Here is a 15014-nt window from a genome sequence, read left to right as displayed (position 1 = left end):
ACAGTTAGATGTCTGCTGAAAAGCAAATATATTTATTATGCACTTTAATATACACAGGGATTTTCGCTTAATATAATACAAGGAATAAAATAAAAATTTTACAATGTGAAATTCATTCAATGTACATTAAAGGCTATTTACAACCCACTCCAGGAAAAAACAGTCTATCTGCAAACCAAGTTAACTGAGGAGTTCAGATGGGGAATATTAAGCATAACAGACATTTGCATAGCAGAGTAACTGAGGAGGGAAAACACCTTTTTAGTTTTAAAGAAACGGCAACGTTTTCAATACTGATCACAGAGAAGACAAAAATGCATCAATTGTGCCTTGGTATCTCTTAATGCATTTCTCTCCAGATGAGTTTTTCCACATGCACACAGTATTGATATCCGTGTCCACAAAACAGTCTTTTTCCCCAGCTCTCCTGTCAAGAATTTTGGATGTCTTGTGGAGATGACCTTGGAAGGACCAGCAATATGGGATGAAGAGAAACAGGATTCCTGTTTGATTCAGGTTTTTCAGGTGGTGATGAGAACTGCTGCCCCGGCAGAAGGAGCTGTGCTGAGTCACAGCTACACCCCTCTGCTCACCTCCCCGCCATTTACAGATGGGAGAGGGCAGAGTAGAGGGAGCAACGGGGGGAACAGCAACTTTGCTTGGCACACAAACCTCTCACAAATGGTGATGCTAAAAATCACACGCAACAGCAATGTGGAATTACACAGACCTTCTGAGAAAATAGATGATTTAAAGCAATTCATGCTCTGTTCCAAAGGGATATTTAAAATGTGGCAGAATTGTCATTCTGAAAACATTTTTGACAGGTCTACTTTCTGCTGATTTGGAGAGAGGGTTTCCCCAGTGACTGTTTCAAATGTAAATACTATTCACACAAAACCCACCAGACTATCTATATAAGTTGTGGCCCCTTGTGAAATTGGCCATATTTTTACGTCCTCTGTTCACAAGGTGCAATTAATAACAACACAATAAAATTAAATAAATATATCCCAATGACAGTCAAGGTCAGTAGAAAAAATGTTGGCATTCAGGGATCCCTTTCTACAGAACAAAACATACATCTAATAACTAAGAAAAGTCGTATCCTTGCACAGTATTGCAAATGTACTATATTTGAGGTTTGGAACAAGTTTGCTGAGAACATTTTGGTACTTTCTCTTTTCTAAGCCACTAACCCTCTTAAGGCCATTCTGCCAGACTCCTGTTATGTTTATTTTATAATTGTCCCACGGGGACAAGAAATTCAATATACGAAACATTCAGAATAATCCATATTGCCGTGTGTCAGCTTCTAACATCTAATTTTACTGTATGCTGAATGCCTGACTATAAAAGATTCTTTTTTTACATTTAGGAACAAGCAAATAAGAATGGAGGTGCAAGATTTAAAAAAAAAAAAAAAAATTCTGATGATGGTTGATCATAATAACCAGACATGGAGCCCTTTAGTGCCTCAGAATATGCACTACATATACATCCAGGGGCCATTCATCAAAGTTTAAGGATCTAATTAATCAGCTATGAAAAATAACCTCAGTTCTCTATCCTCTTATTTCTGGAATGATCAGAATTAGAGTATGAAAAAGATGAAACCCAAGCCTTTAGAAGAAATACTTGCATACAAAAATAGGCTTATTTTCTAAAGAGCAAGGCTGTGTAATGGCGAATAGTAGAATATAGCTTGCATTTGTAGGAGAAAATAACCCACCTGCTTCATTTTGTCACTTGCAGAACTGTGCAAGTAAAATGTGCACGTTCAAAGGAAAAACACACTGCTCACTTTCACAACAATGACCTTGACTTTGCTCTCTTTCATACAAGTAAAATTTTTCTGTTGTAAGAGCGGGAAGCCAGCTTTCCATTATCCATAGATGGACTCTCCCGACCGCTGATTAACTGTGCTCCAGGTACAGAGACACGCTGGCTCTACCTAATCCCCCTGAAGCAGTAACCACATTCATACAAGTTTGTGCTTTAAGGAGTTATTGTCTCAGGACAGGGCTAACTCAGTAATCTCTGTACTCCCCAGGCAACGCTGTCACTGTGCTTTTCCACTGCACTCTCACTGCATATTCTCTCAGCCTCACTAACAAAGTGTCTGTATTTTCCATGGTTGGCTTTACTGACATTCCCAATAATAGTCCTTTACCTTGGAAAAGAGAAAGAGCTGTTTCTAATGTATAGAGATATACATGAAAGCAGGATCAGACCTTGTAGCACCTCAGACACACCCATATTAATTACCTCATCACCGTAGCAATAACAGAGGCTATTGAAGACCAAGTGTCCAAAATTAGCCTATTGCTTTCAGTGGTCCCAGTCTGCCATCCAGATTTGGTGCTGTAGTACCAGAGAGTAGATTTTTGCCTCTTAAAAATCCCAAAGATACTGCAGGTGGTTGCAGTCCAGCTTCTTTGCCACCACTGAACAGCAATTACACAGACAGAACACACAAGTACAGTATTTATAAAATACTGTTACAAGACTTGTAATTCTGGAGGGAACTTTTTGAAGTACACAGGGAACTGACAATACATGACAACAATGCAAATGTGACAAACTCTTTGCTTATTTTCTTTAGCCACAGAAAAATAAATACAAAAAGCACTGCCTTTTCCATAACACAGTTCACTGTGGCACATGCACCTCTACCAAGCGATCTGGAAAAGGAAATCGGAATTCCTGGTTCTTACCATTTTCAGCTGTGGTCAGGGAAATACAGCATATATCTTTCTGCAATTAAAAAAAGTGCTCATTCTGTGTATTAAATACAAAGTACACAAAATAAAATTTTGAAGCACAGAGGGTTATACTGAGAAGGCAGCCTGAAAATGTAGGCACATTACAGTAATTAAGGTAACTGTACTGTAGGAATCACATTCTTGAATTTCTAGGTGGACTAAACAAGCATTTTTTGCTTTCATCCCAGCCAGCTGATAAATCATTGGGAGCAGAAGCGCTTCTGTTCACAGCATCACGGAATTGGCCTGGAAGTACAAAATAAAAACATTAAGCTTTGAAATAGTCTGTAACACAAACAGTCTTGTCAAAAAGGGAGCTGTATCGTCCCTAGCTGAAGTTAAAAGCACACAACAACAACCTGATGAGGAGAAGTTTCCTGCCTAACCCCAATCCTGCGATTGATTCCCTGTGCTCTCTGCCATCCCAAGCAGCTAGGGGGTCCCCACAGCAGGAGAGCTTCCTGGATAGGCTGGGAAGCAGCAGCCAGGGAAGGAAAGCCATTCCTGTGGTGCTCCCGTGGAGTACTTCTGAAGTGATTCCCCACAGGTGACTCATTTATCCACCGGTCAGGGAAATTACCGTTTTTTCTGTGCTTGAGACGGCAAAAGAGGAGGCAAATTACAGCCTGTGCCAAGCAATTCGTAATCCACAAAATTGTTCTGAACTCCCATCTTTAAAATGACGCTCTGGAAAGCGTTAAGAGAAAAGCAAAAGGAACCATTTGGTTATTCACACCTCACTTTTTTTAGACATTTGCATAGCCAAGAACTTCACTGAGAGAAACCCTGAATTTTCAGTCACATGCCCTTTGTTCCAGATAAAGCAGAGCCAAATTTTAGTATTATATGTGGAACGTTCAGATTTCTTTACATGCTGTTTATATTTTAAAATAAATAAAGTTGGAAAAATTCACCCAAACCAGTCTTTTGATGACAGGTCAGGTCAGATGAACACATTCTATGTCAGAACCATGCAATGGATTTACAATGAAGTACAACATGAAAGCAAGCGATGAACATCAGGTGCAGGCACGTAAGAGTTAGGAAATACAATCCTTAATTACACGTCTTAAAGTTTTATGCAAGCAGGAAAAAATTACAAATAAATTCTTATCCTGTTTGGACATGATGTACTCGTGTGGGAATCTGAAATCCTTGTAACTTCTATGAAGATTTAAGGCCTTTTCTCTCCCAGCTGATGATTCCTCTCTATGCCTGCTCCTGCTGTCCTGTCCCACAGCTCATGTGACCCTTGGCTAATATTTGTATTTTACAAATGTGCAGGCTCTAGCACAGATGCTCTTTAAACACTTTATTATTTCAAACATTTTCATTTAACCAAAAAGCCAACCCAACAGGGTCCTGCACAACATTCTATCGCTCTGCAATTCTCCAGGGACCACAGCTACATCTACAGATGTATTCCATTAAAATCAATTTCCAGGATATTTTGGGAAAATGCCTGCTTATGTGTTTTTGACAGCTGTAAACCTTCCATCTGTGGATTCTGCACCACCTGCAACTGTCCTAGAAACACGCTGTCTTTGATGACCTGCAGCAGAACTGAGTCAGAACTGGCAAGAACATTCTTGTTCTAAGGAGCAGCAGCCTGAGCTGTCCAAAATGCTGCATTCACACACAAAAAAAAGTTTTCAAAAATAAGCGAGCAAGCAATAGGAGGTGCGCACACATTTCATAAAAATGCTGCTTCTCTGAATTTCAAACAGAAAATATATTAACACGTTCCAAATACCATAAAAAACATACACCTCAACAGGAAGAGGAGAAAAATAAAACTATTTTAGCTGACTCACTGACAATTCAGGTCTTAAAAAGAGACTTGTAATTACTTTTTCAGCTTAAAATTCAGTATTGGAGAGGAGGTGAGAGATCTAAATGACCTCCCCTGATTAAGAACAACAGAATGGTCAGAAAATTGGTACTGTAACATAGATTATAATCTTGCTCTGAGAAAAGCCACCTCTTTTACAGGAGGATTACCTCTACAGTAACAAAAATATAAAACCAAAGCTTAGAATAGTATTTTAACTTTCTAATTTATATATACTTATGCTTTACCCTTGAAATCCACATTCAGAAGAGTGGTTGCCTATAACTTATAAGAACCTTTAGAAACTTCCTGAGGAGCATTTTTGTAAATAATGAAATAAAGACTGTACCTGAAAATATCATATATTAAAATTCTCATCTGTTCTTATGTTTGAAAATGAAATTCCAAATCAATGCTATGTGAAACTTGCTCTTTTATGCAGTCACTTATCAAAGACAGTGGGGCACAATTGGAGCAAGCGAATTCAACAGACAACATGACAGCAATCCAATTCCTCTGTGGCTGATGCTTTTAAATGACAGCGAAGGAAACACTTGCCAGGTTAAGATTTTAACATTCATCACATAAGCAATTATGATGGTAAACGATAATAAAATGCAATTTTAGCACATTTTAAATGCACAAGATGAAACGCAGGCATTTGGCTCCTTTGTGACTAGGTAGGTTACCTTTTACAATGGTGTTTCCTTCTTGTAGTTGAAGCTTGGGTCGCTACCTTCAATCTGAAGTTTTAAGGCTTGCTTAAGGCTGAGTTCTGTCTCTGCGGAGGGATAGCCTTCCAACACGTCCTGATGCCCTCTGTCCTGCACTGTTCGTGGGACAGAAACCCTGCCGAGAAAAACCTGATTGCTCTGAAGATGGTAATTTGGATTCGTCATAATGCCATTTCTCTTCTTCTGCTCCCCACTCTGTTGGTGAATCAGGAACTGCTGCTGAGATCGACCAACTTCTTGCTGAGCTGGAGGGACCAAAATTTTGCACTGTGGCTCTGGCGGCATTGATTTCAGCGGCATGCTTGTCCCAGATTTGGCAATAGGTACTCGTTTATCGAACTGAGTCATTTCATACTCTAGCACTTTGGGTTGGGAGGAACTACTCTGCTTTATTTTTTTTCCAGCCGAGCCAGACTTGCTGCAGTTGTCTGTTTTGCCTCCTTTGTTCGCTTTAGTTGATTTCAAACTAGGTTTCACTTGGCTCCATTCAAACTCGCTACTTGGTGAATTATGATTTTGACTTAGGGAATGAGTTGTGGAAGAAGGGGAAACAATGGACTGCCTGCTCCTGCTGCGTGGCAGGGAATGCTGCTGGATCTGCTCCGTGAACGACAGGCTGTGGAAACTATCAATAGGCACTGTCTGAGCAGTGGCTGTTGAGGATGTGGTGCGGAGAGAAGAATTTTTGGAGCTTTTCAGGGAATTATTTGATAAAGATGACTTTTGACGGTCAACTGTGGAATCGGGCGACTCCGAAGGAGAACTGAAGGCGTGCGCAGGCCCGTTGGATAATCCCCGCATTCCAGGCTGCATGTCTCCTCCAGTACTCCCTGAACTATTGGACTTCATCGTTAAGGACTGCATTTTAGAGGAGACTGATTGTAAGGGTTTCTGCTCCATTGTGTGGACTGGAGACGGAGTGCAACCATTCAGAGTCGATGCACCATATTTTTCCAGTAATTTAATAATCTGGGAGTGTCCGTTTTTGGCTGCAACTCGCATAGCAGTGCGCCCAAATTGGTCAGCGTGATTGGGATCAGCACCATGCTCCAGTAATATCTGGACAACATCAATGTGCCCCTCTTGGGCTGCAATGCAGAGTCCAGTAGCACCTTGATTACATGTGTGGTCAACCAGAGCACCATGCTCGATGAGAAGCTGCACGACCTTCACGTGGCCTTGCCATGCAGCAGACTGCAAAGCAGATCTTTTCTCGTTATCTGCAGCATTCACATCAGCATGGTAAGTTATCAGCACCTGCACCATCTCCAAATGGCCCTGCCAGCAGGAAACATGGAGTGCTGTTCTTCCTTCAGCATCGCTTGCTTCAACGTTTGCACCATTTTCTAAAAAATACTCAGCCATTGTAAGCTGGTTTTCTAATGCTAGGATATAAAGCGTTGGCCGGCCATCAGCATCTTTGTAGTTCACATCTGCTCCATGGCTGAGAAGTAGCTCAACTATATCTCTGTGACCTTCTAAGGCAGCAACCCGGAGAGCATTTCTCCCATCGTAGCCTCTCTGATCAATGTTGGATTTATTTTCCAGTAACATCTGCACACAATCATAGTGACCTTCTTGTGCGGCTAATATGAAAGGTATCCGTCCATCATTATCAATTTCATTTGTTCTAGCACCTTGTTCTATAAGAGCTTCACAGATCAACCTGTGACCTTCAAAAGCTGCCATGTGCAAAGGTGTCCAGCCTGCATCGTCTCTGTGATTTTCATCTAGCCCCCTGTCCAGCAGAGTCCGTACTACTTCAACATTGCCCTGTGCAGATGCTATGCTCAGAACTGTTCTACCTTCACTGTCAATGCTGTCAACAGCTGCACCCCAAAACAAGAGAGTATTCACGACTGAGGCGTGGCCCATGGAGGCTGCTGCCAGAAGCGGTGTCCGGCCGTTGTTGTCCGTGTGATCAACATCAGCTCCTCCTTCCAGAAGCAGATCAACCACGTCCACATGTCCTTCATATGCAGCTACCAGCAGTGGAGTCATGCCATCCTTGTCACAGTGGTCAACTTCAGCACCGCGGTCGATGAGGAGGCTGACCACCGAGGCGTGTCCCTTACTGGCCGGCACACAGAGCGCAGCCACAGACAGCGCCGTTCTCCCATCCACGTCCTCGTGATTCACCTCTGCACCGTGGTCCAGCAGGTGCTCCACGATCTCTTTGTGCCCCATGTATGCAGCTGCGATCAGAGCTGTTCTGCCCTCGTTGTCAGCTTTATTAACTTCAGCACCGTGCTGGAGCAGATTCAGCACAATATCTTCATGCCCTCCCCACGCTGCTGCTCTCAGCGCCGTCCGACTGTCGGCATCTGCACAGTCCACTTTGACGCCGGCGTACAGGAGCGCGGACACCACCTCCGTGTGCCCTCCCCACGCTGCTGACCGCAGCGCCGTCCAGCCGTCGTGGTCCGTGTGGTTGACGTTGGCCCCACAGCCAATGAGGCAGTTGACCACCTTGGTGTGCCCCTGCCGAGAAGCCAAGGTCAGTGCTGTTTGCCCGTGGGTGTCTTCGATCTCCAGATCTGCTCCCCTTGACATCAGCAAGTTGACCACGTCGAGGTTGCCACTGTAGGCCGCGTTGGCCAGGAGGGTTCTCCCATTGGAATCGCACTGGTTTACGGACGCCCCGTTGTCCAACAAGGTGCGGATGGAGTCCTCCCTCTCCAGGGCCTGCCGAACGATGCAGGACGTGCGGTCATCTTCGCTGTTGACGTGAGCACCAGCCTTTACCAGCAGCTGTAATACCTCTTGCTCTTTAGGAATTAAGGTTGACAGGGAGTCTTTGACAGGTGTGCCATTCCATATCATCCACAAAGCCAGCTCTGAAGTCTCCAACTGTAAATTAGAATTAATGAGATGCAATGCAAACTCTTGAGCTTCTAACGGTGTTAAATCCTTTGCCCGGCAGGTGTAACTCATCGCCAGCATTCTGTGTCCCTCTGCGGCGTTACACAAGTATTTCTGTGTACAGTGCTTTACATCCAGCAACCACTCAGCAAAACTGTAATGAAACAGGATTTTTGTATTTCCAAGGCCATCGATAAGGACTTTCGACAGGACATCCAATTTGCGTTGAAAGTCTTCCATCGTCAGTGTCATGTTTTTGGTCCACACCGCGTGATATAATTCCGTGGTGGTTAAGGGCCTGCAGGCTGCAAGAATTACATTAAGGATAGGCTGGACCTTTGCAAACTGTTTTCTCACAAAAAGTCTCTGACAGAGCCAAAGGTAGAGGCCATTTAATGTTCCTGGAATATCACGGATCTCCCGTAACATAATAAAATTCTCCACAACTCCATCTAGGACACGTTCCAGATACAAAAAGCAACCGCTGCTCTTGATGTGAAGCTGATTCAGCATTTCTGCTGTTTCTTTTGTGAGGTGTTGTCTCAGGGCTTCTTCCTGGTCTAAACGATGCAGAATATATTGCTGCACATCTTTCACAATGTAAGCCTTTCGGAGGTCGTCCAGACTGATTTTTCGAAAACCTGTTGAGAGGGAAGAAAGTTGTAATTACTTCTGATCCAGTTCTGCTTAACTCAATGTTGAAAGAAGAGTAAATAAAAGCCAAGACATTTTTGGGTGCGGAACAACCAAATAAAAATATTTTCCCCTGTAAACACAGTGAATATAAATTAATTATAATAGCAGAAAACTTTGATCATTAGATGCACTGTTATCACCATCTACTATAAGAAAAAATATATGCTATTAACAAAAAAAAAAATTGAAAATCACTCTGAATTAGGCACTGTGTGTCTGCCTTGGACAATACTAAACACCTAAGCAAAACCATCAAAACTGCAACCAAAATAAGATTAAGTATTATTATATTATTAAAGGAATAATCCCTTCTCCAATGTGGTTAACAATGGAATTCCAAGTAATTTTCAGCTACTTAGATTAAGACAATTATTATGTTTATTTAATTACAGAAGGGGGTATTCACACCTGCTGCATATGCATGATTAAATGTACATAAATCACTAACTTGACCACCACTGTTTCTTTTAAAAGCTTTTATGATACAGGAGAGACACTCAAAACCAGTTTTAAATATCTAGACCTCTGTGCACTGAAAATCACCTACTTTCTGCAGGTGAGAACTGAGTTTTAGATAAACACCCTGGTTCTCTGGTAGGTGACTCATTGCATAAAGAAACAGGTTTTCTCATACTCATACAATCTCATTGTTTTTCCAGCCTGTTTACTCTTTAGAGGAAAAAGGGACATTATTTCATACACACAGACTGTGTCCGTTCCCTTCCCACTCAAGGAAAAGGACACTGTTCCTAGCAGCACGCGTGAGGAAGTTCCCTGCGCCGCCTCAGCGGCCTGGAAGACTCTCAGGAATGGGGCTGAGCGAAGGCAGAGCTGTGTGGATACCGGGCTGCCTCTGCCATTTCAAACATTTGCTCTGGTAGGACCAAGGTAAGCACCTGATGAGGACCTACCCTCTCTGATTAATGACACATTGCGTTGTTTGAACGCTGATCTTGCGGAAGTTACAGGAAAACCACAGAGGTCACAGACACAGCAGCTTCAGTGACTGTGTTTCAGGCCAGAACTGCACCTTGCTTCTCCAGGGACAGGTTGTAATCCTGTCTTTACAGCCAGCTCAGCTAGTCAGAAACAAAACCAGCTCCACTCTTCAAAGCAAAGCAAAGTTACTAAACTCGGAATTATACCGAAGGAAAAGCAACCATAGATCAATGTGTTCAATTCAATTCTGGCCCCATCTCCACAGAACAAATCATTTTAAGTGAGCCTGTGAGGGATGGTGCTTCTAGAACTATGTTTTTATTGTATTTAAACACTCTGTGGATCAAGCTGCTCAGACTGTGAGCTTGTTCTGACAGCAAGTTCAGGCTGATAACAGAGCTGTGGTTTTTGTTCCCCAGTGGCTTCAGCAGTGGTTCTGAATGTCCCGTTAAGGTCATTCTCTTAATTGTTTAGTCTACATGAGCACTGTACAAACATGACAGATCAGAACTGAGAGGCCAACTATGGAAGTGTTACTAAAGTATTCTGCTTCCCTTAGTAATTTGGGAAGCACTACAAACAGGACTAAACCAATAGAATACCTAAAACAAAATCATGCTTCTCCACAAAATCACTGGAGAGGACACTTTTGCACAGTCAGTTCAGAGGGTAAGACTAGATAAGTAAGATTGACTACTTGAAGATTTTTGAATGAGAATGCCAGGAGGAAGAAAATAATCTTTCTCCATTTTAGAGGCATCTTTTTTTTTTTTTGTCTCTAAAAGGAAACACAGAATCAGCTTTATTCACCATAATGCGCCACAAATTCAAGTAATGTCCTAACCTGACCTGTAGGATGGCGTAATTCACTGATTTACTATGCATTTTATTAAAACATTCTGTATGCAACTTTGTGAAGCCCTTAATTCTTGCACATAACCCAAATAAAAAACTTTGCTGAGTAAGAACAGACAGTGCCCTGTGATTCTGCAGATCCCAAGCTCCCACTTGAAGTGAAAGGCTGTTTCTAGGTCAGGATCCTTCAGAAGATACAGAAGTGAAAAAGTAACACCAAAACCAGGGCACTGCTTGGTGCATGGACTCACAGTCACACGCACACAAGCAGCTGTAATTAGAGACAAGTGTCCCTTTGCTTGGCTCATGTGTGCAGAGGGAACAGCTCTGTTTTGCTCAACTTGGAGCAAATACAACCACCCCGTTCACTCACCTTCCTCTGAACTGCTCTGCTTCTCCTCGTACAGATCTGTCTCTATCACTTGGCTGGACAAGAACAGGCAAAGAGCTCTGCAAACTCATTCTCTATGTCCTTTGACCTAAGTGACCCTGCTCACAAAACCCCCAAACTCTCACATGAATCCCGTGCCCACATCCTTCCTTCTGATATGTACCTGCCAACGCAAGCTATTTTTATTTTTACATCGCTCAAGTGTTTTCTCAGTAGTGGATTTCTTTTCCTTGCCATGAGAAAATCCCCAAAGGACTGGCACAACAGCAATCCTGAGATTTCAGCCGATGTTCAGTGTTGCCTGACTAAGGACTACACTTCACCTCCCCTGACTCCCAGCCTTCCCAGGAAAACTTGCAGAGTGGTAACTGTTTAAGCGCCTCAGTCTCTGTATCTCTGCTTCAAAAACAAAAGACTCTTGCTTGCCTTGCAAGTGTTCTTTGAAAAACAATTTTCATTTTGCTTCCCAAAATGGGTGGCAAAATGAACAAAATAATTATGGATGTGATAGCAAAAAAACCCAAACCATAAGAGCGCCAAATAAAAAAGCAAAAAAGAAAGGGTTTGTGTGTTTGGTGTTTTTTTTATATGAGGTATCAGTGCCCAATGGATGCTCCCTCCATTCCTGGAAGTGTTCAAGGCCAGGCTGGATGGGGCTCTGAGGAACCTGGGATAGTGGAAGGTGTCCTTGCCCATGGCAGGGGGTTGGAACAAGATGGTCTTTAAGGTCTCTACCAACACAAAGCATTCTACGATGCTCTGATTACTTTGCTCCATATTATGGCTAAAAATATTACCCTGATCTGTATTTACCTGAGATACACCAAATATCTAAGCACTTCAGACAAGTAAATAAATTTCAGAAGGCTTCAGAGCAGTTTTAAACTATGATTGGCTGCATGTTTATGGAAGCCAAAAATTGCTTTTTTTTCTTTCCTTTTTTTCTTTTCGGCAGTATTTCTATAAATTCCTTGTTAATGAGATGCTATATATTGTATCTGAAAATAAGCTGGGATAACAAGGAGCACACTACACTCACGCAGACGTCCACATATCGCAGGGATGAAACATTCTTTAAGGGCTGGGATTAACAAACTGCCATTGTAACAGATTTTTGGACATAAACAGGATGTTAATTTTAACCACTGCACCAGGCCATACTATAATAAGCAAGTAATTCAAAAGACGCCTTATAGATAGAACTGTATTTTTTTAAGTCTGTGATTTTTGTTGCTAGATTGAAGAAGGAAAACAAAGCCGCATTTTTTTTCCCCAAATATCTGTCTAAATGAGGTCATTTTACATCTCCAAACAAAGATCCTGCAAACTTGCTTTTCAACCCATACAATAAGTCACTTTCATGGACAAGAAGCACCAAAATATTAAGAGAAAGCTCATTTTGTTTCAGATGCATTCCCATGAACTACTTTAAGCTCAGCAAAACAGAAGTTACAGTAGACAGAACTTGCAGTCCCACGACCCTGCTTTTTGCATTGTTAAAATTTTTCTTACAACACATCACTTTCAACCCAACGGGAGCTCCAATATGGATTGTTCTGATTTATTACATTTCTGGCAGTTCTGTAAACAAATCTGTTCCAAATGTATTCCTTGGCAAGATCTAGGGTCATTCAAAAGGGGAAAAAAAAAGTATCTTGGTCATAAATACTTTTATAGCATGTCAACCTTTTCATACTTCAACAGTAAAAAAGCTATTAACTAGCAAGTTTCAATAGTTAAAAATATCCTTCCACTTTCATATCTTTAAATGGATTTACATAAGCACATAACAGAAGTTTTAAATACATTTTAATGTATTTAACTGAATTGTTAGCTTTAGAGTAATCCAAACGATTACAAACATGGCAGTAATTCGGTATTAATAATTTACACTGCTGATCTAAAGATGTATTGAATTAGGTATTTCTTAGGTATTTCCATTTATGCACACCTGCTCAAAAAGAATAACTTATCCAGCAGAGTAAAGGGCACCTGGAGACTCAGGCAGCACACTCAGCTTTTAGTGCATTTGCAGTATATTGTGCATTACAAATTTCTCTGCCTCTTCTGCAGGTGCTATGAGACACTGAGGCTGAAGTATGCTGCTCTCACTGGTCCGTGTCACTGCACAGAAGTTTATTTAATTAGATCTACAGGTAATAGTCCATTTAAAACAATTTTGTCTTCCCTCTTTAATTACAAGGCAAGTAAGTTCCGAGTTCACACACAGCTTTTTACAAGGAAATATGAAGTTCCCTAGTAAGGTGTTTTCAAAGCGGTAGTGAAAAGAAAAGACATAGTAATTAAAAGCTCCCTATATATTTCCCAAGCAGTCTAAATAATTTTTCTTTCCAAACCCCAAACCTAAACAAGAAATAAACTTTTTCAAAGCTTCAATATTATAAAAGTGAATTTTACAACCACATAAATATATATAGTTTATCTTTTATAGTAAAAATCCAACTCCCATGAAGACTTCAAAAAAACATGAAGTCACCCAAATAAATTCCAACCTACAATGAAAAATTAGAGGACAACTCAGATTTTGTTATTTTGGAAGAAATCCCTCCTGAAGTAGTCTCATGCCATTTATTTTCTGGAATGGCAGCTAATGAGAAAGGTTCAGCTCCAAATCTGGCAACTGATTTCATTTAGGGATTCAGCAATAGAACTACCTGAGTAGCTTTAATCACCAAACAGTGAGGTTTTTGAGAGAAGCTGGGTTGTGATTTTTTACTGTATTTCTCTAAGGTTTTTGCATTTTTGCTTATTTTTTAAATTTTTTTGGAAAGGCTGTAAGGAAAACAACCCTCCACATCTATTCAGACCAGTAAATAGCAGAAACATGAGAAAGACATGTCCCCAAGATTTCCAATCAAGAATAAATTTGGATAAATACCAGCTCTTAATAGTACCTCTCTGGAACTGAATGACAAATGAAAGGATGAGTGTAAAATGGATGACATTGTCTGTTTCTGCCTATGGACGAGTGGGTGAACGGCACTTAAGATGCCTCTGAGGCTAAACTGAACCCTTTCACCTCCACTTTTGGTTCTTTTTATTGAAGTTTCCAGCATCTTTTTGGTATTTGCCACTAACTTTATGAGAACTATGGCTCCCTGAGACATGACATCTGCACAGGCTGTGCTGCACTGGTGCACTCATGCCTCATGCATGTGAAGGAATTTTTTGGAAGAATGCCAGTGTTTAATTGAGGGGTATAATCATCCAGATGCCACACATACTTGATTTATGTGTCTAGCAAAAAAAGAAGAAATTAGGTAAATTCCTATTAAAAAAAGCTGCCTTAAACCATTTGTACATATGCACTTTTGTCCACCGACCTTTATACTGCTAATGAGAAATTATCTGCTGTTCACTCCAAATTACCTATGTAAAATTGCCCGCTTTTGAAATGCCTCAAGTTTTCCAACTAATATGATGGATTTCTCAAGCCAGGAAATTAGTTTTGTAAGCATGACTCCTATGCTTTCAAGACTTAGTCTCATCTTAGAAGAATCATTAGAATAAGTTCATTAGCTAAAAAACAACAACAGAAAAATAAACTCTATATTCTGTGCCACTTTCACATTGGAGAGGCTGTGTTGATGCAGCTGCTTGAGTGCCCATACTTGGAGTCAAATGGTAACAAATGATAATGTAGGAGACAACTGTGAATAACTATGGGTGCAGGACAGCACTGTTAAATTTAGGAGAAAAGCCATTAGGAAAAGAAAGCAGGCAGCACGTGGCAGTTGGTGACAGAGCACATGAAGAGAAGGCAGTTATCTGTCCCCCTCCTTTCCTAACTCATCTGGCATTTGCTCACTGTGGAGGGTGACCACAGACTCAGCCAGGCATCATCTCACATTTGGTTCATATTTTTGAGGTTGTCTCTGTAGCCATGAGAGGCAAAGCTTTTTTTTTTTTTTTTTACTTTT

At 41.2% G+C, this 15014-nt stretch overlaps 1 protein-coding gene across 2 annotated transcripts in view; it reads right to left on the bottom strand.

The window, feature by feature from the left end:
• Window positions 1-11: 11 nt before the first annotated feature.
• The window catches only part of ANKRD50 (ankyrin repeat domain containing 50), a 39804-nt gene continuing 24801 nt past the window's right edge, over window positions 12-15014 (bottom strand). For both annotated transcript variants that reach the window (XM_048303871.1, XM_048303872.1), the window contains exons 4-5: window positions 5286-8833; window positions 12-3011 (exon numbers count right to left, since the gene is read on the bottom strand). In XM_048303871.1, coding sequence (XP_048159828.1) covers window positions 5289-8833 — 3545 coding nt within the window. In that variant the 3' untranslated portion in view covers window positions 12-3011; window positions 5286-5288. The remainder of the gene's footprint in view (window positions 3012-5285; window positions 8834-15014) is intronic.

This window comes from Corvus hawaiiensis, chromosome 5 (genome assembly GCF_020740725.1).
Source record: "Corvus hawaiiensis isolate bCorHaw1 chromosome 5, bCorHaw1.pri.cur, whole genome shotgun sequence".
Classification (NCBI taxonomy): Eukaryota; Metazoa; Chordata; class Aves; order Passeriformes; family Corvidae; genus Corvus; species Corvus hawaiiensis.
The sequence above is the reverse complement of the archived record's forward strand: the minus strand, read 5'-3'. Positions and strand labels throughout refer to the sequence as shown.